Below are 23807 nucleotides of genomic sequence, written 5' to 3'. Positions count from 1 at the left end.
TAAATGTTTTACCATAGATTTATAGCGCAGTGCTGCACAGTTTTCATTATTAGACTCACAACAAAGAGCCTTGGGAAATAGGCCTCTGGTAAGTGGAGAGCATGATTTCCCTAAGCCTGATCTCGCACTCTCCAGTGCGCAACTATCCACAGCCACGTCGAGGGCCCGGTGAGATGTTAGACAGGAAATGTGCACATCATTTCAAGATGGAAGGTCTGTGAGGCGACAGTCTCTGTGGGTAAAGCAAGAGCTGTATAGCAACAGGGGTGGGGGGACTGCTGAGCCCTTTCCCCTCTGGCCCTTTAAGGGCTCAAAACTGTACCCCCTCCCCAACCACTTTTTCTACCCATAAATTATAGGGGAAACAGTGGTGGCGGGTCAGTTTTGGAAAAATGGACAAAGGGGAAGCAGTCCCTCCTGTCAAACTGGGAGCTTCCTGGCTGCATTTCTTCATTACTGAAAAAATTCCTAGACCTTTCATGCACGCCCTGTATAACAGCTAGTACACAGTCCAATGAGATATCCTGGCTATTTGTAAGCACTTTGTATGGCCTGGCTTGTAAACCAGACATCCAAAATCAAGTTTCTATTTTACTCCTAGTGTTTTGTATTTCTAGTTATAATGAATATCAAACAAATAACACTGTCTATTAAAAAAAACTCCAGTCATTTCCAGATTTGAGGGGCCAGGATTAGGCAGAGAGTGTCTAGGGGCCTCCGATAGCCATTACCAGCCTTCCTTCTTGCTTGCACATCCCATGTGCCTGGGTGTCCTTCTCCCGCTCACTCATAGCTCTCACACTGCCTGCAGGCTCCTGTTTCAATGGTGCTCAGCAGTGGATGCAACGAGGAGTGCCACTGGCACGGCCATCAGGGAAAACCTCTGCTGTATCAGCACCCACCCCCATGCCCTCCCCTAGCAGAGCTAGGCAGCTGGGATCGTGGGTGACAAAGCGCTCTCAAGTAAGCAGGGGAAGGGTGTGAATGGGTCAGGAGATGCACGGGTGTCAGCATCAGTGACCCCCACCAGAAGCCTGGGGCTTTCATAGAAAGCAGCAGTTAACTACATCTTCGCCCAAAGATAACCTTGAGCTAATTGGATCGCAGCAACATTGTGATTATAATCATCAACCAAAAACTTGGCACTTAAGCAAGTATGAAGAAAGAAGCGTGAAAAATTGGTCTAATTTGAAGGTCCTGAAAGATTTCCCTTACTTTTGGTTCTGTCTAAGAAAAGATAGCACTGCATAACCAAGCTGCTGTTCTGCATTTTTAAAGGTTTTTTTTTGTCTCTTGACAACATAATATAGCCTTCTAGACCTCCAGCTGTCCTACTCTTTCCTATGCTGCTTCTAGTGCTTGTAACTTCCCCTCCCATGACATGCCGCCTCTCTCTTTTCCCACTGTTGCTCGCTGAAAACCCACCTCTTCCACGAAGAGTTGGGGCCCCTGGATCTTTATCTTCTACAGAAACTCATCCTAAGGGCATGCACTGCCTATTCTTTCTCTGGCCTCCCTCTTTCAGTCTTCCCTTGTTGCGTGAGAACTGCAAGGGTACCTCCTCAGGGCAAGAAACTATCTTTTGTCTCTTACTCTGTAATGTGAGATCCAAGTCCAGGAGCACCTTAAAGACTAACAAGATTTCCAGAGTATAAGCTTTCGAGAGTCAAAGCTTCCTTGATCAGACAGTCAAAACTCATCAGGTATATGACGCAGGGAGCTTTGAATCTCAAAGTTTATACCCTGGAAATCTTGTTGGTCTTTAAGGTGTTACTGGTCTTGAATCTTGCTCTTGTACTGAGGACCAACACGGCCACCCATCTGAAATTAATCTGTGAAATGTAATTCTCACCCACAGGACAGCAACAGCATCACTCATTATTTTGAACCGTTTTTAACTAAAGGATGTGGGGGTGGGGGCAGGGACTGCAGAAATGGGCATCGCACAACGCTCCCGGAATCCCCCAAAGTCCTAGAGCACTGCACAACACTGTGGTGTCACTTTCGGGTCTGTGCCCAAAGTGACGTAACGGCATTAAAAGACACCCGTTTCTCCTCTGTTTTTGTTCCTGCTGCTTCATCCAGCAACAGAAGCCTAGAGGCCAGGAGATTTCCCCACCACAGCCGGCAACCTGCCTCACTTCCATTTTTAACTCTCTTATTGCTGAACCTCTAGTTCCGTTCTCCTGGAAGGAAAACCATTAAAGGAGGTAGGAACTGATGTACAAACTAGGTTCTCAAATGAAAGGTTGCAGCTTGAGGTTCTTGAATGCAGTCCTATGGAGAAAGACATCTGTTAAATAATTATTTAGAGCAGTGCACTGGATACTTTACAAAATTATAGTGTACACCTTTCCCTGGAAAGCTGGTAAGACGACAAAATGTGGGCAAAACCAATTATCACAGGGGCTGCAGAACAGGAAGGCCCATCCAACATGTTAAGACCCCACATTTCTGCAGTCCATCATGTATCACCCTTGCCTGACACAAATGTGCTTGAGTTGGAGCCAGTATTGTGAATGTGTCGGAGCCAGTGCTGGCACAGAATCTGAGAGACCCAGGTTCGAATCCCTAATCTGCCATGGAAACTCGCTGGGCGGCCTTGGACTAGCCTTTCTCTCTCAGCCTAAACTACCCCACAGGGTTGTTGTAAGGATAAAATGCTGCCCTGCAGTCACTGGAAGGGCAGGGGGAAATGTACTCAAGAAACAAAACTAACAAATGGTTCATCCCAGCTGAGCAGACGTGGTGCATATGCCTGACAGAGAGGGCTCAACCATTCTGATCACAGGTGGCAGGGATCAGCCCAACTGAGCCTCTGAAAACTAGTAGAGCTAAAAGGGAGCCTGCCTGCCTCCTGCCCCATTACAAGGAAGTGAAGTGCAATCATTAGAGGGGGAGACAGTAAAAGAGGAAGTACATCGCTCTGGCAGTACATCAATGCTAAGAGAGCTCCCTGTTGCCCCTGCCAGGATGTGTCTGAATTGCACCATGGACAACAGAAGGGGGACAGTGGGAAAGCACAAGATGAAGCCCAATCCCTGAACGTCTGAGTCTGCTCAGCACGCTGGTTACTATCCTGAATTTCACACTGGAAGTAAGGCAGGACACAAACATAGTCATTGATAAACTGGACCAGGGCTCCCCAAGACAGCAACACAGAAGACCTGGAATCCAAGCGAATGGAACGCAGGCAGGATTGAGTTGTCAGTCCAGGCGCACTTTCCCCACTCCTCCCCCTTTCTCTGCTGCCTCCAATCCTTGCGCTTGTTCTCCAAAACCACAGCCAACTGCCTGAGATGCAATGCTTAAGGTACCCCCCTGCAAAGAGGGTTGTTTCCATCAGCAACAAGAGAGGGAGGGAGGGAGGGAGGAAAGGGGCAGGGCATCATGCTTTTGTGCCCAGACCAGCTGTGAGGGTTTGTGCACAGCATATCCGCAGCACAGCAAGCCCTCTTGCCACTGCACCTCCCTGTTGGCATCACTCCTAGTCAGACTTGGCTTGCTTGTTTGTTATGTTTATAGTGATTTAAGCAGGAACCAATGGAAAGGGAATCCAGGGTAGACAGAGAAACGTTCCACACTGTGGGCAACCTTGTACAGACACAGGCCTAGGGTTGTACCTGAAGTAAGAGTGCAAAACCAATTTGCAAGTTCCTTCTTGGGAAAACTATCCAAGAAATGTTGTGGGAAGCAAAAGAGTTTTAGTAGGACCAGCAACATTTCTCAGGTAAAGGACCAATACATCCCTAAGCACACAACTAATAAATTAGGGGTCCCCAACATGGCACCCATGGGCACAATTGTGCCCGCCAACAACTTTCATGGTGCTTATAAAGTGTTTTTAGAAAATGGCCGGGGCTTTTGAAAAGCATGGCTTCTGATTGGCCATTGGAGTATGGATTGGCCGTGCAGAAACAGCGTCCAAAGCACAAAGGTCTTCACTGTGTGACTGAAGGTAAGCTGTGGCAGCCATTTTGTGGCTGGTTCCATCTCTTGCAGCAGCCATTTTATGGCAGCCATTTTGCTACTGCGCCCATGACACTGTGTCAGAATTCCAAATGTGCCCGCAGGTTAAAAAAGGTTGAGGACCCCTGCAATAAATAATGACTTCCATAAATAAACAATTGCCTTAGCCCATTTTTTTTAAAGTAATGAAATTTGAAAATATCTTGAATAGATGTTTTGAAATCGACTCAGAGACACAAACAGGAAGAACAGAAGGAGACGTATGCACTTCCAAACTGACACTCTGATGTTGTGTTAAGCAACTCCTGCACTCGTTATTACAGGCCAAAGCTAACAAGAGAATCGGCCCTCAGCTGTGATTTGTGCTGAACCTGTCAGGGAAATCTGCTTGCTTTCAACTGAAGCTCAGGCAGGGTGTGGTCATTTGGAGAATGAATGAGAGAAGCTGAATTGCACTCAGGTGACTGTCCACTGGGCTTGCAGCTGTCTGTCCACTGGTGCTGTGAAGTCACATCCACATGACTTCCATTTCAGGTAACTTGGCCTGCTTTTAAGCACAGCTCTGGCTAGAGATGTGCCTTTGGCATGACTCGAATGGTGAGAGCCAAAAGTGTTATTTATTTGAAACATTGGTCAGCCGCCTTTCTACCTTACAGCACAAGAGATTTAAAAATACAGTAAAAACTCAAATTAAAATCACAATCTAACACCATCAATTGAATGCAGTTCTAAATAAAACTGTCTTCAGCTGCCTCCCAAAGTTCAAAAGAGAGGGGACCAGGTGCACCTCCCTGGGAGGGTTCTTCCATAATTGTGGGGCTGCCACAAAGAAGGTCCCCTCTCATATACCCACCAGATGAGCTTCTTTGGTCGATGAGACAGTCAGGAGGGCCTCTCCCTGTGATTTTTAACTCCCAAGCAGGAACATATGGGAGAAGATGCTCCTTCAGATATCCTAGTCCCAAGCCATGTACGCTTTAAAGGACAAAACCAACACCTCGAATTGAGCCCGGGAGCGGACTGGTAGCCGGAGTAATTGCTGAAATATCAGGGTCATGTTCTCTTGATAGCTGGCCCTGAGACGCATTCTGCACTAGCTGCAGCTTCTGAACAGTCTTCAAGGGCAGCCCCAAGTAGAGCACACTGCAATAGGCAAGAAAAATTTCCTGTAACCTGGCAGGAGATAAACTCGACCCAAAGAATTACAGACCTCTAAGCCTGTTGTCATCTACTGGGAAACCCTTTGCAAGCCGCTTACTCATTAAGTTGAACACTTGGATGGACTCAGAACATCTGTTGGGAATAGAACAAGATGGACTTTGAAGGGGTATGTTAATAACAGATCATCGTGTGGCCCTTGCACATATGGCTGAGAAATATACTAGAACTATACAGGGTATTAAAATTTACATTCAATAGCGTCTTTCAGGACAGACTCTGGGAGAAGCTATGCAGGACAAATATACCAGTTAGGTTACTCTTTCTGATCAGTTGACTTTACTCTCATACTCAGATTAGAGTCCACTATGGTGTAAATGGCTGTTTATCCATCCCCATAGAGTTCGGGGTGTGTGTGTGCAGGGCATGAGACAAGACTGCGACCTTGCTCCTACCTTGTTTAATCTTTACATTAACAATTTAGCCTTTAGACTGAATATGCCAGATTTGCACCCCCCAAAGTAAATAAAAATTGCTGCTGCTGCCAAGCTTTCAGGATCAAATAAGCACAAGGAGGAGAAATAAATCACAGAGCTCGGTGTTAGGCGTCAGCTTGCTACCACCGCCATCATCTTCCAATGGGCATGAATAAATACATCACCCTCTGCGGCTAGAGACTCATCTTATTCCAGTCATGCTATATGCAGATAGTACGGCTTTGGTATCAGTAACCAATGTGGGATTGCATCAAGCAATAGAGATTGCCATTCAACATTTTGCTGAAGAACACCTGGTAATTAATTTCAAAAAAACCAAGGTTTTAGTTTTTGCTAAATTAGGCCAAAAGTATTATGTTGGAATATCTCAGGTCATGTTATGGAAGAAGTCCAATCTTATAATTATTTGGGATTTACATTCCAACGTTCACTCTCTTGAAATTTGCATGCTAAAGAGGTATCTGTGAAAGCCAACAGCTGCAATTTTGAGAATTTTTTTTCCACTACAGGTGCTCAGTATGTCCCTGCAGCTTTGAGGACCACATTAAAGAGTCCCTAATGTCCACTGTAAGTCATTCACTGACTCAGGGCACCCCTTGGCTACTCACAGAGGTGGTGGTAATTCATCCTCTACTTAAACATCGCTACAGAAGAATGGTGTGGTTTGATTATTGCCTGATCTTTAAACTGCCTTTTCTGAGCAAGGTGATTGAGAGAGCCGTGCAGAACAACTCCAGGTCTTTCTGGATGACTCATCCGCTCTAAACCCCCTGCTATAGGGCGGAGACAGCGCTGGTGGCTTTGATTGATTGTCTCAATTTCAATGTAGATAAGGGCTGTGCCTCTTTGTTGTTCTTATTGGATTTATCAGCTGTCTTACAATTTCCCAGTCCAGATCTTCCCCCTGGTTTAAACTGATCAAAAGAGATCATGTTAGATCTCCTTATTTAGTCAATTTCACATCCCAAAATCTCAGAAAATCATTTACCTCCCTGTGCTTTCAAACAATGCCGACAGCTTTACTTACAGGAAGATACCATCAAACCCCAATGGCTCTCCGTCTATATATGCGGTACCTGAGTTATTGAGGATCTTCTACATTACACTTCATTTTGTCCCATGTATGCAGAGGTTAGAGCTAAATTTCTTGCTAACTTGTTAGTGGGGTGCAACTTTACCTCTGATATTGACAAATTAGTTTTTTTGTTATCTGATACTGATTCATTTGTCACTAGCAGAGTATCCCTGTTTGCCTTAGCTGCAAAAAAGATTAGGGCCAAGATTGTTTCCTCAGAAACCTAACTTTTCTCATAACTATCTGGTATTTATTAAGGTCCCATTTTAATTGTATTTTATTTTTATTATTTTAATAACTGTATTTTATGCTTGTAAGATAGATATCTATTTTTACTGTTCTTAACTTTGTATTGTGACGGCCTTCGGCCATATACAATTAAACCTACTACTACTGGATTTATCAGCAGCCTTTGACACACTGGAGCATGCCATCTTGTTTGAAGGTGTGTGCATGCACGCGTGCATGTGTGTAGTGCCCTCAAGTCATAGCTGACTTATGGCGAAGGCAAGGGTAGGTAATATGAGATTTGCTTTGGATGGGTTTAAATCTTTCCTTACGGATAGTGCTCCAAGCTGTTAGAGACCAGTTGTTAGAAAACATTTTCTGTAGTGGTAGCAAGGCATACAGTATCTTAAGAAAAATATATATTTAAAATCTCAAAAATGTTTTTGAAATTGTGGAAGTGGAGTACTTGCTTTGTTTTACGGCGTGACGTACTGATCCTTTCACACACTAGGAAACAAATGTAAACCCTTATTTCTGAAACTGATCTGGGAACATGCATGTGAGGAAAAGTGTAACTTGTCATGGATGCTTGTAACATTTAGACCTTAAGCCTACATAGGTCTATTTTGGGATTTTCCAGGTATGGTGGATTGAATCACTTACAAACAAAGCCAGTTTGACCAGAAAGCATGACAGGATAGGGAAAAAATGACTGCATTCACAGCAGAAGCTATCACCCCGCCTCCATGTCTCCAAACAGCTGTCATCTGGGTACAAGCAGCGCTCACCAGAGGTCAGCAAGGAGCGCTTTTAGGGCCGAAGGTGCCACACCTGGGAGTGCCTGTTCCAGCACCTTTCTTTTCATAAATTATGCACACAAGCAAACACACTACAAAGAAGTCTCAAGGCCCAGAAAAAGACTAGGAACAAAAGTAGCAATAATGACACAGAATCCTGCTGCCAGCCTCTTTTAAGCTCAAGCTTATCCATCTGAATGCCAGTGTAAATACATGCTTTCTCTTGCTGGTGGTGGTGATCCTTATCAAATCCATGGACTCCACTCTCACAATGATTTCCTGGTCTTTTCCCATCCTGATGCTGCAACACCTCAGTGGCTAACCTCTGTCTGTCGGTCACCGTACAGCCCAATTCTTGGAATGTGAGCAAAGTGCGTAGGAAGACTGTTGCTGCCCCAGGAATGGAACCACAGATCTGGTTCCATTCAGACATAGCACTAAGCCATGGTTTGGCAACCAGGAGCAACTCTTGGACTCATGTGGAACGTATCTCATCATTCAGGTACAGAATGATGTGTCAGTTTGGTGTAGTGGTTAAGAGCAGCAGGACTCTAATCTGAAAAGCCAGGTGTGATTCCCCACTCCTCCACTTGAAGTCAGCTGGGTGACTTTGGGTCAGTCACAGCTCTCTCAGAGCTCTCTTAGCCCCACCCACCTCACAGAGTGATTGCTGTGAGGATAGTAACACATTTGTAATCCGCTCTGAATGGGCGTTAAGTTGTCCTGAAGGGCAGTATATAAATCAAATGTTATTATGTTATGTTATTAGACTTCCTCATCCATTTCCCCATTGGAAGTAACTGTAAGCTTGCTACAGGGTCTGGAACTAGAAAGTATTGCTAGTGTTTTGCATTTATAGAATGAACTGAAGTTACCGTTTGAATTTGCATTTCAGGGCAAACTTCAATTAGCAGCAATTAGGAAGTGAAGAGGAAAAGGCAGCCAGAGGGGGGGGCCATCATTTTTACTTACTAACAAAAACAACAACGGTGTAGTAAGAAAATTTACAAACAATACATAGGGTAAATAGTCATGATGACTATTTACCCTATGTATTATTTGTAAATTTTCCTACTACACCGTTGTTGTTTTTCTTAGTCTTACATCCAACACCGTGGTTCTTTTTGCTGTAGGTATCATTTTTACTTACAACCAGGGCTTTTTTTCAGCTGGAACGCGGTGGAACGGAGTTCTGGAACCTCTTGAAAATGGTCACATGGCCAGTGGCCCCGCCCCCTGATCTCCAGACAGAGGGGAGTTTAGAATGCCCTCCGTGCAATCTCAACTCCCCTCTGTCTGGAGATCTGGGGGCAGGGCCACCAGTCATGTGACCATTTTCTCCAATGGCAACCCACTGAGTTCTACCACCTCTTTTCCCAGAAAAAAAGCCCTGCTTACAACTAAAAGGAACAAATTTATGTGGCTACCCTACCAATGAACCATCAAGGCACACAGATAGGAGAAGCCACCTCCTGTAGAAAATCTCCCTAAATGCTAAAAATACAACCTAAAGACATCACCAGCTAAAGGAAACCCATCCACGAAATGTGGGGAATTCCACTGAAATGAGTTTGCTGTTTAAATGTCATCTGAAAAGTTCATCACTACTATCAAGACACCTTGTGTAGAATAATTCACAACTGGCAGCATCAAGTTTATATTCTATTTTATGAGACTAAGCAGGTACTGCAGCCCATACCCACCATATTAAACACTTTGCTGAGCAAAGAGATACTGAACACATGCTGCAAAACAACACGGGATAGGATTTATTGTTATTATTAATAACAATTTATTCTAAACACCAAAGAAGCAAGATTAATGCCTGTCAGATTTAACATCTCATGGCACATGGAATATTGTTACATGCTCAAGATATAGCATGCTGGTTTCTAGTCTACCCAAAGCCCCACTGGAGACTACAAGGTACCAAGTTCCTACTCTGTATTGGCTGCTCATTCATTTTTAAAAGGGAATGTACCTACCGCTTCATGAGTAGACTCAGAGACCCCTGGCTATGGCAAATTGCTAGATCATGGAAAATCCATTCATAGCCTACTCTTCATCCTCATGGAAATGTTTTCGTTCAGCACTCATTTTCATTTCATACCTATCCACCAAAATAAGCCAATGTTGAACTTAGCCTGTAATCTGACTTTGTAAGGCTAATTCTGGTTTATAGCTAATCTTCGAAATCCCTTAGGTACATAAACCTGTTTATACAAATGCTCTCATTTTTGTCTTTGGGGGAAAAAAAGGCAAGGTTTATGATTTTTTGGAGGACAATCACCTAAGCAGAGCAAGAAGGAAGAAATGAAAAGCAGAGCTATAGAGTAACACTCAGAAGGTGGCTTCTACTCACCATGGTGACTCATGACCTGCCCTGCAGCTTCCATACTGACATTTTGAAGGTAGTTGTGACAGCGTTCCTTGTGCTCCTCCAAAGAGCTGCGCTGCTTGTAACTCCGTCCACAGTAGTTACATTTGTGAGGTTTACCCACTGTGGAAAGAACAGGGGGCGTTATGGTTAAATCAGTATTACCATCATGGTCTCCTATGGCGCCTTGATACCGCGCCTACAAAAGGTTGTTCCACCACCTCACTTTTGCTCATTTCTCTACTTTACTGTGCCATGCCATGAACAAACAGCCACCAAAGGCTGCGAAACAACTGTACCCATACAGGGAGTGTGATATCGGTGGAAACAAATTTATGTGCAACGTCAGGGATACTTTCCTTCGCATCAACACAGTGAGACAGAAATTCCAAAACAAGATACAGAGAAAATGCTAGAAAACTCTTACAATTGGGTCAGTATTTTTAATATACCCGTCACCCTGGCCATGAATCTCTACCAGAGTGCTTTTGGTAGTGGCCAACAGCGCACGTTTCTAGTGGTTTGGCCAAACAAAAACAGAGGCCATTATACAAGTGCAACCACAGAAGCTGAAAAGAAAATCAGGATACACCTTGTATCAGGATCTGTACACCTTGTATCAGGATCTGTATGATTAACCACTCCATCATTATCCTATGGAGCTATTTTTGTATTATGACAGTATGAAGGGAAAACATTGAAGTGTAGTGTTTAGTGTTTAGTGTTTGTAGGTTATCCCCCCCCCCTTTTTTCTCTTTCCTTCCCTTTTGTCCCTTTCCTTTTCCTTTGCCTTGTGATAGTCTTGTGCAGTGTTGTGTAGTGTTTTGTAGTTTGAAAAATAAAAATAAAAAAAAAAGAAAAGAAAATCAGGATACAGATTGAGCGCCACAGTCCACTGTGAACTGGAGGGACAATGGCTTAAAATCTTTACGCGCTCTATGGCGATCAGGCATTTACTGTGGGCTTTGGCACAGTTTCTATTCGCTGTCTTTTTCAATTCCTTTTCCTCCATGGTCTGTAGAAATATGGGTATTGGTGGGAAAAACTTTATGACAGACCTTTGTGGCCAGTGTGTAACACAGCTCTATTGTCTGTATATCCACCATATTCCAGAAGCTACTGGTGTATAAAGCCTTGGTAGTTCTTATAAAAATCTATGACACAAAATTGTCTTTCTCTGTCCAATTTCAAAATAAAAAAAACAAAGTGTACAGAAAACGTATTTCTCTTCAAGAAAAAAACAAGTAAAATTCACAATGAAATTCACCAACTAAACTGGCACGCAAGAATGCTCTAGGGAAAATTCTTTGAGTCTAAAATATCCCGAGACCAGGAAAAGATGAAGTATTTCAGAAAAGTCATTTGAGACCAAGGTCAACTCTCAAGAAACAAGAGGGAATAGTGGCTGATTCCGCACACATTGGATAATGCACTTTCAAAGCACTTTATCGTTTGAGGTGGATTTTTTGTTCCGCACACAAAAAAAATCCATTCCAAATGATCTATAAAGAGGATTGGAAGTGCATTATCCAACGTGTGCGGAATCAGTGTCTGTGAAACACCCCTCAGAGCCACTTTAACATAAAAAATTTAAAACAAAGTGTGTAAATTACATGTTTGCCACTTCTGAATTTTATGGGTGTGTGAATGTCCCCCATGAGGAATGTGCATTCTGTCCCAGCACTGGGGTAAAAAACCCACACCTCCTCACATGAGATATGCACATCTTCTGTTTTCGCATCAAACTTAGAAGCAGGATCACAGGATGCATGAGACTTTCACCTAAGAAACGTGCTACGGAGCCCCGATCTCATGTAGATTCCTTCCAAATGCTGATGAAACAGTACAAAAAGCGGAAATGGTTTTTGAAATCTAACGTGCAAATTTTTAAAGAACTCTTTTTAAAAACAAAAGACAATGTTTAGGTTAGTATCTTCCATTTATTTCTGGACATTTTGGTGTGGGCTACTGCTAAATGCTAACTGTATTTGGCACTGACAGATAGACTAGACTGAGTTCCTGTACTTGTCACCGAACAAATCAAGACCCTCAATAACGTATCTGGATGCTGATCAATTTGATCTCAAGCTGATGGACCCTCCGTTCAACCCCTTTGCTTCTTTGTCACTATGTAGATGTCACTAAATTATAAAATAACTAATAAATCCCAAAGTTTTGGTTTTGTATTTTCTTAGTGAACTTTCAGTAATCTACAATACAGGATTGTCCTAAACTGGTAGCATTTCAGTGCTGGGAAAGATTAAACAATTGTGAAAGGATTGCTAGATTTTTGCTTTACCACTGCAATTCTGAATTGTTTAAATGTGAATCAAACATAAGAAGTTTTAAAACGCAAGGCTGGCTGGCACACACAGCAAGTGACCATTTTTTTCACTGAATTCTTTGTTTGTTTGTTGTTGTTCCATGGTAAGAATACCAATTATAAGGTTAATATTCATCCAAATAAAATCAACATTTAACTACTGTGAGCCTAAACATCCCAATTAGATGGGTTGCCAATGAAATCCTGAGCAGTTCTGAAAGTAAGAGAAAACACTCATCCGTTTACTGCACAAATTCCAGCAGTTGATCACTACGCCACATTTTCAGCAGAGAAACAGGTTCCAAGACCACATCCTGGGCTGTTGGGTCACAAGAAACTTTATCGTAGACATGAAACTCTGACATTTTGCATCAGGTCTGCAGGTGCTGTGTTATCAAGCTATCTGTTTACTAAGCATGCATTTTCTCAAACGTTGGTTAGTAGCAAAGCCACATCTGCCAGTTGACAAGGATAAAGAAACAGATCCCATCCACGCCGCCTCCCTTTTCATGCTACCTGCTGTGTTCAAGGTGAAGATGCTGGAAGCTCCCATAGTCTCCTAACATTTAGGCTCTCAAAGGAGTGCGACTGAGAGCTAGAAGTGGAACCTGGCAGATGAAGGTGGAGCTTAGGAGGAGGGTAAGAGTGGAGCCTACTGGTACCTGGAGGAAGAAGTGGATGGCAGTTATCCTACTGAGCAAACCTGGCTATGCATGTCGCCTCTGCATTAAGTCAGATTGTGAGAGAGGCTGTACACAGCAGGGACTTTCAAGCCAAGGAGAAAACAGCTTGCCTCCATTGACTCTATACTTCCACATTCAGATTTAAAACTAAAACCCTGAAATTTCCAGATAATTCCTGATTCTCTTCCTCTCATGAAACACAAACAGAAAAATGTTACCTCATTACATTTATATCTCATTTATCACCTGCCTTTCTCTCCAATGGAGATCCAAAGTGACTCCCCTCCTCTATTTTATCCTCACAACCACCCTGTAAGGTAGGTTTGTGACTGATCAAAGGTCTCCCAGGAAGCTGTGTAGGAATTTGAACCTGGATCTCCTAGATCCTAGTCTGACACCATAACCACTATACCACATCGGCACACACCAGCTCAAAACCTGTGCCCCCGGCTCCTGACTCACTGAGAAGCCAATACAGGCGAATTCTCAAATGTATGTCTACCACCACATAGGCAACAAATGTGTCTAACAAAGGAAGTGACTTGCGGGGGGGGGGGATTGAGCATCAGGAAAAGGCGAATGCTCCTGCAAACCCCCTTAGCACCGGTTCTCTCAGCACTTTGTGCTTGCTCTTTTACCTCTGGTGGGAGGGCAAGTGGAGACAGGGTCAGCTGCCTTTCTCACGCCAGCTGCCCGACGGCTCTCTGAGCGAGCAAGCAAGCCATGAGGAAGGCCCAGCAGCATCAGGCTACACTGGGCCTCGATCCTGGTGCATCTCAAGAACGCGTGTACCCATAAGGTCAAATTGGTGCCAGGAGACAAGCGGTCCTGCCTACAGCACAGGGAGATGCTTTAGATTACATCATCTCATTTCCTTTCGTCAGTGTGAGGTTTTTGTTTAACATCAAGGAATATACATAGGCCATTTGCCAAGAGCTCGAGGGCCACAATTAATTTGAATATAAATCTTCGTTTAGCTGAGGCACGCTGCCAAGATGTTTGCTGGAACTTGCACGTTCCTTGAGAGTATAAAATGCCTCCTTGGTTCTCTCCATAAGCAGTGAGAAAGTATTCAGCGTGTAAGAGGCAGTTATAAAGTAGGGATGCTACTAACAGTTGGACGAATCCGTGGGAACGGACGTGGCCGGGGGTGCTAGGAGCAGGAGGATGAGAATAGTCTGGGGGGTCTTGGTCACTCTGGGGTCCCTGGAGCCAGGCAAGTCTAGAGATTGTTTTTCATGTGAGGCAGGAATTGGGTCCGGGCGGTGTAGGGGACAGAGAAGATCCTTGTCTCAGGGCCCACGGCAGTTCTAGACAGCCCTGGACACAACTTCATGGTCTGTTTGCAGAAGGTTCCACATTCATCCTTCGGTCTCTCCACTTCAAGGAGCTCTGGAGGCAGTTTCTCTCTGCCTGAGATTCTGGAAAGCTGCAGCCATTCAGAACAGACAACGCTGAGATAAGTGGACCCACGGCCTCCCTCTGTCTCAGGCAACTTTTAGTAGGTTCAGCAAAGATCCTGAAAAGTCAAGGGCTACCAGCGGGTCTGAGTGTATAAAATGAAAGGGAAGTCGGAAGCTAAAGTGTGCTGACGAGGCTGCTCCATTCTTAATCATGAACATAAGAACCCTGTTGGATTAAACCAAGGTCTATTCATTCACCCTCCAGTTCCCAGCAGTGGAAAGTGTTCCTGGTAAGCAGGGCATGGAAGCAATGACATTTCCAATGTGGCTGTTCCCTGTAGCTTGGATTTTAGTGGTACACTGCCTCTGAACCTGGAGGTTCCATTTAGCTGTCATGGTCACTAGCTAACGAAAGATGCCCCACAAATTTGTCTAATCCCCCTTTTAAAAGTCAGTGACGCTCATCATATACTGTGGCAACGAATCTGAAAAATTAACCATGTGTTTATGCGAAGAAGCACTTCCTTTGTTCCCATTTTGAATCTACCGCCCATTAGTTGCATTCAGTGAGTCCAGCATTATGGATGAACGCTTGCATTTTTTTGTTTTTGCTGCACATACTTGGTAACAGGAAGGATCACAGGCTAATACAAATATGCAGTTCCTTTCTACCACCTACAGATTTCTTACCTTATGGAATTGGAATACTGCAGTTTAGAGTTATGAAGACTTACTGAAACTCGGTATGGCCGAAATTGTTGCAATTTAAGGTCAGATGCAATAGGAATTTCCGCATAGAATCTCTCTAAAATCTAGGTGGAGTTTAGTATAAGGATATATAAGGGATTGGGACAGAGAAAGGAAAAAGGCTTAGAGAGTTTCACTGTCTTGCAAAAAGCAGGAAAAGGAGCAATCTATCAGAAGAACAGATTCAAAGAACATTTTATGGTATTAGGACAGAATAAACGTAAAGATTTTAGACTAGCAAAAAAATTATGTGTATACCATATACATGATGTGTGTGTGTGTGTGTGTGTGTGATTTGCCTTTTCCTTGGGACAGGATTTTCATGAGAATCATAAGCTCATAAAGCACACTCTTAAAAAAAAATCCAACAGATTACTGTACTGCACTTAAGGTTTGAGTATTTATGCTGAATTTAGATTATCAGGCTCTGTGATATTCTTCATTATTCTTGGGCCCAAAGATCCCAGCAAAATGGATTAGGGCTGCGATATTATGCCTGGTTACTTGGGAGTCCCATTGAACTCGGTTGGACTTCTCAACAAATATACACAGGATCATGAATGAGAACCTGATTTTATATTAGATACTCTGATTTTGTACTAGAAACAGTATAAATATGGCTTTTGCGGCCATCAGTGGTGAAATTAACAAAGATTTTTCCTTCAAAATGAACTCCTTCAGAATCGTAATTAATTTTTCCAGAGGATCTCAATCTATCCATTTCATACCTTTCCTTTCCAATTTACAGCCCTATTCTAAACATGTCCTCTCAAATGTTTAGCCCCACTGAGTTCAACAGGTGGAACTCCCAAGTAAGTGTGCACTTTAGTGTAATGAAGGACAACTTTTTCTGATTCTTGAAAGCTTACACTCTGAAAATCTTGTTGGTCTCTAAAGTGCCACTGGCCTAAAATCTAACTTTCTCCTCCGTATTTACCCGGGGGCTTTAATTTTGCTTTAAAGATGATCTCTCCCATTCTACACATGCAGAGGAAAGGAACAAGAAAACACCAGAGAAAGAAAGAGCAAAGAGCAACCGAGCTTACTAAACTCCATGGGATCTCTGTGTGCATGTAAATGTAATGAAATGCATAACTTCATAGTGTCTCCTTGACATCTTGCTTTGATAATCTACTCCTAGTATCTACAAGAACCAGGAGCAACGCTTGGCAAGAAGGAACAGGTTTCTGGACAAACAGGTTTTTTCTGATTCACTTGCACGGATCAATTGGAAAAAATAAAAAAAAGCAGAGGGTGGAGATTACAGAGAAGGGAGAATTCGCAAGCAAGAACAAGAATGAGTCACAGAGCTGGCACGGGGACTGGAGACACTTGCCACTTAGCGATGAGGATGCCAAGCTACAGTCTCTGCTTTTGGGGAGGAAGAAGGAAAGAGGAGGAAGTATGAGGAAGACAGAAAGGAGCTGAATGCAGCTGGTTTAGTCAGCTCTGAAAAAAGGGAGAACAATGTAGTTGGTTAGGTAGGGGGATTAGGAGAAATCATTCATAGCTATGGAATTGTCATCAGTATACAGATGACACCCAGCTCTGTATCTTGCTATTTAAATCCACTGGTGATGCAGTAGAGATCTTAAGTCAATTGCTTTTGTCAAAGGCTGAAAGCAAACAAATGGAGACTGAACCCAGAAAACACAGAAGTGATGTGAGTTGGGAAGGGGGAGCTGTTGAAGGACACTGTGCTTCCCACTTTCAGTGGGGTTCAGCTGACCCTTGCTAAATTAGTTAAGAGACTAGGCATTATACTGGATCCAGCATTGCTGCTAGAGAAGCAAGTAAATGCAGGTGCAAAAAAAATGCCCTCTTCCAACTCAGACTAGCCTAGAAGATGGCCCTCTACACTGACACGACTGATCTGACCACATGGATCCATACCGTGGTAACATCAAGACTAGACTAGCGTAATGCACTCGACATAGGTCTCCCATCAAAGTCAACTGGGAGACTCCAGCTGCAGAACACAATGGCTCGATAATTATCAGGAGCTAGGCGGAGCTTACATATTACTCCCATTCTGCAGTTCCACCATCAGTTTCCAGGCTCAATTCAAAGTTTGGACTATCACATACAAAGTCATTCATGGCCTTGGTCCTTCATACTTGCAAGACTGCCTCTCCCCCTGTGCCCCACCACAGCAGCTTTGCTCATCTGAACAGGGCCTTCTGCAGCTGCTACCCTACAAATGGGTATATGCCTATACATGTCCATTCTCTGTTGTGGCCTCCGCCTTATGGAATGGCCTGCCTAACAAGGTTAGGAAGGGTCCCATTCTCCTGGCTTTCTGCAAAGTATGTAAAACCAAATTATTCAAGAATGGTTTTTTATACATGTAGGAGGGCTGTACTGTCAGGGAATGGTTCTGAAAGGTGCTTTGGTAAAGGGACAGGGCCTGGATTGGAAAAGACAATAATGCTAGGAAAAGTTGGAGGCAGGAAAAGAGGAAGACCAAAAAATGAGATGGCTCGACTTAATAAAGGAAGCCACAGCATCCAGTTTACAAGATCGGAGCAAGGCTGTTAATGATAGGATGTTTTAGAGGTCGATTCATAGGGTCACCATAAGGTGGAAGTGACTTGATGGCACATAACACGCACATGCACACACTGTCTGTTGCTGTAAGTATATTCCTACAAGTTAATTCCTGCACCATTTAACATGTCACGTTTAATTGCTATTCCTTCGTTTCAGCTATCAAATTTCTGCTTCTTTTTAAATTTTTGGAATCTAAGACCTATTGCATGGTTTATTGCAGTGTTGACTTGCACTGAATAATTCACCGTGAGTCTCAGTGAGAATGGCGGACTATAAATAAGGGATATAAAATATATTCTAGTATCATTCTAGCAATATCTTCAATCTATGTTTCCCCTGCTTAGCTCAATTCGTGGTCTTTGCTACATCGAGTGGAAGATGGTTTCACAGATCAGTCAGTGTGCTGCACTGAAAAATTTGTTTTCACCTGTTTCAGTTTCCCATTTAACACATTCCCTCCCCCTCATATCACTGGGGGTCCTCACTAGATCTCCCGAAGCATTGCTTTTCCTGATCCGCAGCAGAGATTTGGTGTTAAGCAGCTGTGCTCAATAAGAGTTATTTTTAAAGGGCACCCAGGCAAACAAGAAGAGGAGTTTTCAGATGCACAGAACAGCAGCTAGTTATTTAATTCCCAATGCCCAGCTCCTCCAGAACTATTCTATACTATTTATTTAAAAGTGGCAGTTTTAGTCCTACCAAATAAAGCATGACTCACCGAACGATGGTTATGTAATCAGCGTGCACATAAAAATGATACCCTTGTTCAGAAATGTAATAGTATAAGGAAGTGCACGAAAGCTTTTACAGAGCAATTTGGACATTTACCTTCAATCTTTACTCCTAGGGACCGCTGCCAGTTAATTTCACAAGAGGGACCAACCCAGCCAAATGAGCTCCTGAAATCCTACAGACTCTGGCTGGGTTCCCAACATTTCTTGAAGGAGTTGCCTCTTCCAGGATAATACCATATTTTGCCATACTAATGCAGCATTCCTAACGGAGGCATTATTAAAAAGGAGCACATGGGGTTGGAGCTGGGGGGGGGGGGCGGGGGAGAGAAAACACTGAACACACATGAAGCTGCCTCATACTGAATCAGCCCATCAAGGCCGGTATTGTCTTCTCAGACTGGCAGGGTCTTCAGGTCTTTCACATCATCTCCTACCTTACCTTTTTAACTGGAGATGCCAAGGATTGAACCTGGGACCTTCTGCATACAAAGCAGAGGCTCTTCCACTGAGCCACAGCACCTCCCCACTGACTGCATTCAGTGTGGTGAGAATGGTCAGCATGATCGCTATGAACAAGGGGCTAGGGACCTAACGAAATTCTCCGTTGTGGTCCTTATTTAGCCTTCGCTCCAGCTTCCATATGTGGTCAGAGCCAAGGGGAAAGAGAAAGAGTTGAGCCAGATTCGACAGGCAAAGTTTTAGCTGAAGGAACTGCGATCTAACGCTATCTATGAAATTCAGTGGGAGATTAACAGCTTTCCTATCTGCTTCCTTCACTGTGCTCGGCTGGTACAGATGCAAAGCAAGCCAACATCACCATGGCTCCCCGCCACTACTCTCTCCTTTCGAAAGGAACCAACCGCAGTGGCGCTGCTGACCCCAGAACTTCTCACTTCATTGTGAGAATGTGTGTGTATGAAAAGGTTTCTCTGTGACTACAAATTAGACAAGAAAGCAAGATCTTGTCCATTCCTTCATCTTTCTGCTAGAAATTAAAGGGGATGCCTGAAAATATGTTCTCAATAATATATTATTTCCTACACTCTCCTATAAGCTAACTAGAATTCATCTTCGTCCCAGCCCCGCCAGTGAAGCCTCTCTGTTTGACAGAGGTGAGGCACCATGTATACTGTGAATGTTTTCTTACTATGCTATTACGCTGGGGGGTATATTTGCCATCAATTAACTGCAAAGTACCCTGACCTCGATAGCCCAGCAAGTTTGATCTCGTCAGATCTCAGAAACTTAAGCAGGGTTGGCCTTGGTTAGTAACTGGTTGGGAGACCTCCAACAAAGACCAAGGTTGCAGAGGCAGGCAATGACAAATGGCCGGGGGCGCCACAGGTCAGCTATGACCTGACAGCACTCTCCACCACCAACCTCAGTGTACCTGAAGCCGCAAGAGTGCTCCTGTAGCCTAGAAGAAGCTCCTTCAAGCCCGTCCCAGTGCCTGGATTCTGTCAGACTAGGATCTGAGAGATTAAAGTTCAAATATCCACTCTACCATGGAAGTTTGCAGGGTTACCTTGGGCCAGTCACATGCTCTCCGCTGAACTCACCTGACAGGGTTTCTGTAAGGATAAAATGGAGGACAAGAGTACGATATAAGCTGCTTTAGGTCCCTAGTGGAGCGTAAGGTGGGGTATAAATAAATAAATAGATACAGAATCTTGCCTTTCACATTGGTTACTCTCATTGTAGCTTTGACTGATGCCAAGGCTCCATTCCTGCTAACAATTTCTAATTTTAACAGGCCTGGATCCCCATGGTTTTACCATTGGAGTGATCTGCCTGTATAACTGGCATATGGCAAAGTAGCCCCGCTAACACCAGGATTTTGGAGACCTGAGGGAAAGTCACTAACAAGTTTTCAATGAGGAAGTCTCTCATACCTCTTTGATTTCCACTGCTACGTGACAATGGTATGACTGATTATGGTGATACTGGAGGTCCCGGCAAATGCCTGGCCTTGCTCCTTCTAGAGCTGTGCGAACACCCTATCCTGGCAAAACCAGGGTTTGCCAAATCTTCCTAAGTGAAACCTGTACTTAAGACTGAGCCATCACTCTGAAAAGAGTGAAAAGAAGATAGAAGCTGGGCTATGTAATCCTCAACTACTCTTATTCCTATGCTGGATGTGAGGATCTTGCCAAATCAGGACTCTCTTTGTCTTAGAGAAAGGAGCGTCCATTCTCCAGGAAACAGAGACGTAATTTCCATATGACTTTACTGGATATGATCCTACCTTATGCAGAAGAGTGCTTTTCTTTAAACTGTGAAAACGTTACAAGATGAGGTGTGTGATTCCAAACAGCCTGCCTGTGTATCTAATGGCACTTGCTCTTCTCCTGTCAAAAACAGCCTCTGTGAAAAGTCTTGCTAGAGTACCCGAAATATTGCCCTTTCCATTTTTCCTTCCAACTTTCTTTGCATCTTTGCTTATTTCTTTATTCCCTGCCTTTATTTATCCCAGTTGCTTCTGAGGTGTGAATATATGAACTGTTTCTTTTATTGGACACTGAGAAGTGTGCCTTTCTCTAGAGTAAGCACAGCACAGTTACACAAACCAGGGGTCATTTCATAGAAAAAGAGCTGGAGGAACTCATTAGCATAACTCATTACCATATGCCACACCTCTTGCCATCACCAGAAGTGCGTCATTAGTATAACTGATTTGCACATGCCACACCCCCTGACATCACCTATTCTGGCTGTTTTGGACCCAATCCTGGCCATTCAGGGTCGAAATTGGGCCCAAAATGGCAAAAAGGGGCTGAAAATGGCTGAAAAGGGGCCCAAAATGGTCAGGATCAAGCCGCTGATAAGCGGGAGAATGATCCACCACCCATCAGAGGCCCGATCCAGGCCGTTTTGGCCCCAATCCAGGCCGAAACGGGCCCAAAATGGCCAAGAGTTAGGTGGGCAGGGCCACCTGACATGTGACCTCTTTGGGGAACTGCCGGAACTATGTTCCTGTGAGTTCCCCCTCGAAATGAGCCTTGATGCAAACAGTGTATGCAAAAGACACCACTTACTGAATTTATATTTACTTATTTACTTCATTTACTTTCTCCCAGTGAGGACCAATGGTGGCTTATATAATTCTCCTTTCCTCCATTTTATCCCCATAGCAACCCTATGAGGTATGTTAGGCTGAGAGTGTGTGACTGGCCCAAGGTCACCCACCAATTTTCCATCCCTGAGTGGGGATTTGAACCAACACTTTAGCCACTACACCATGCTGAATCTACAGTGAAATCAACCTGTATCAGCCACTACCAGTAAGGAAGGAGGAGGAAGGGGCGGGGACAGGCCACACTTGATCAAGTACAGAAAAGAGAACAGGGCCAGGGAGCTACAACCAAACTAAAAGCAGGGCCGTAAGATAGGGTTTTGGAGGTCCCCTGTGGCTGTTTTGGCACTTGAAAAGGTATGGGGTGGGAGACGAAAAACTCTGACTCGTGGGCCCAATCAGGATCAGCTCTCGCAGATAAAATAACAACAACAACATTCGATTGATATACTGTCAGAGCAGTTTACAAAGTATGTTATTATTATCCCCACAACAATCACCCTGTGAGGTGGGTGGGGCTGAGAGCTCAGGAAAGTCTGTGACTAGCCCAAGGTCACCCAGCTGGCTTCAAGTGGAGGAGTGGGGAATCAAACCCAGTTCTCCAGATTTTGAAACCACTTTAAGAGGGCAATGGTGAATTCATGGTGACCACAAGTTTGCCATTACCTTTAGTTTGGCTCTAAGCCTGTAGGATAAAGCTTCAGGATGCAATGTATTAAGGCAAGGTGTGCAGAAAACATTCATCAAGACTTGATGGCTGTCCCCTTTAGAAGCTTGACCATCTGGGGTTTCAGAGACAGCCATCTAACCCTATCAAAGATCCACTGTAGGAGAAGGCATGGTCTAAACATGCAGGAAAAAGAATGCCTTTAGAGGTAGAATTCTGCAGGGGAGTGGGCTGTACCACTTCAGACTGTGGGTGGAGAGGGTCACTTATTAACACTTCTCCATTTAAAAACAAACTGTTTCATTTTAAAACAAATTTGAAAATAAAAATATTGGCATGCCAGAGGAGAAAAGTTCATACTTTGCCGTTTCCCTTTACTTCTTTTTGCCACCTTTGGAGAACAATTCATGGGAGGGAGGGGCACTCCACCTGGAGTCTGGAGCACCAGAGTCCATTCTATGGCCTCACCACTCCAGCACACCCAGGCCCCCTCCTTCTGCTATGTGCAGATGCCAGACCTGGCATGACTAGACACTGTTTTCTCCAGTCCTAAACCCTTACCGTCTAATAAAGTCCCTTTGATTTCAGTGGAAAATACTTCTTGATAGTGTGGCTAGAATCAGACTGATGATACCGATGAAGGTGATTGATAATAATAATCAGGTTATTTTTAGGTACAAATAAGGCTGTTAACGGAGGCAGGGGCACACTAAAGGCACATGCCAGGACTAAAGACAATTTGCAAAGTATGGAATCACCTAAACCTGATTTAAATATTTTACTGAGTTGTAGCCTGGACCATGGACTTCCTTTACCCCTCTTAACACTTACTGGTTTTTTTGTGCTATTCAGCTCCAAGAGCTTTACAATCTATTTATTTATTTATTTGCTTCATTTATATCTGATCTTTCTCCCCATTGGTGACCCAAAGCAGCTTATATCATTCTCCTTTCCTTCGTTTTATCCTCACAACAACCCTGTGAGGTGAGGTTCAGATAGCATGAATGGCCCAAAATGGCACAGCCAGCAAGTATCCATGGCAGAGTGGAGAATTGAACCTGGGTCTTCCAGATCTCAGCCTGACACTCTTAATTACCACACCACATTGGCTTTCCATTTTCCCCAGCTACCCTAGCTATTCTAGGCAAGGAAGAAGGAATATCTTGTACTGAAGTTGTAGTCTCCCACTATATTTTTCTGTGGAGATAGATCAAGATGGGTAGGCATCTTAAGTCTGTCTGTAGCAGCAGAAAAGAACAAGAATCCAGTAGCGCCTATAAGACTAACAACATTTTTGGTAGGGTATGAGCTTTCCTGAGCCACAGCTCACTTCTACTTGAAGAAGTGAGCTGTGGCTCATGAAAGCTCATATCCTACCACAAATTTTGTTAGTCTTATAGGCGCTACTGGACTCTTGTACATTTTTCTGTTGCATTTCTCCCACCGTTGAATTCAGTCCATTGTTCTGCCATAGCTTCTCCTCTGTATTTTGAAGTGAACATCAATCACCAGGGATCTTCTCAATT

The 23807-nt window shown here is 43.8% G+C and overlaps 1 protein-coding gene and 1 non-coding gene across 5 annotated transcripts in view; both read right to left on the bottom strand.

Annotated features, from left to right (window-relative positions):
* The window catches only part of IKZF2 (IKAROS family zinc finger 2), a 134800-nt gene that overhangs the window by 16476 nt on the left and 94517 nt on the right, over positions 1–23807 (bottom strand). For all 4 annotated transcript variants that reach the window (XM_054970970.1, XM_054970972.1, XM_054970971.1 and 1 more), the window contains exon 6: positions 10087–10224. In XM_054970970.1, coding sequence (XP_054826945.1) covers positions 10087–10224 — 138 coding nt within the window. The remainder of the gene's footprint in view (positions 1–10086; positions 10225–23807) is intronic.
* TRNAT-UGU (transfer RNA threonine (anticodon UGU)) lies at positions 18990–19064 on the bottom strand. The gene has a single exon. It is a non-coding gene; the product is annotated as a tRNA-Thr (tRNA).

Source organism: Eublepharis macularius, chromosome 2 (genome assembly GCF_028583425.1).
Source record: "Eublepharis macularius isolate TG4126 chromosome 2, MPM_Emac_v1.0, whole genome shotgun sequence".
NCBI classification, from domain to species: domain Eukaryota; kingdom Metazoa; phylum Chordata; class Lepidosauria; order Squamata; family Eublepharidae; genus Eublepharis; species Eublepharis macularius.
Note: the sequence above shows the minus strand (reverse complement) of the source record. Positions and strands in the feature narration are given on the sequence as shown.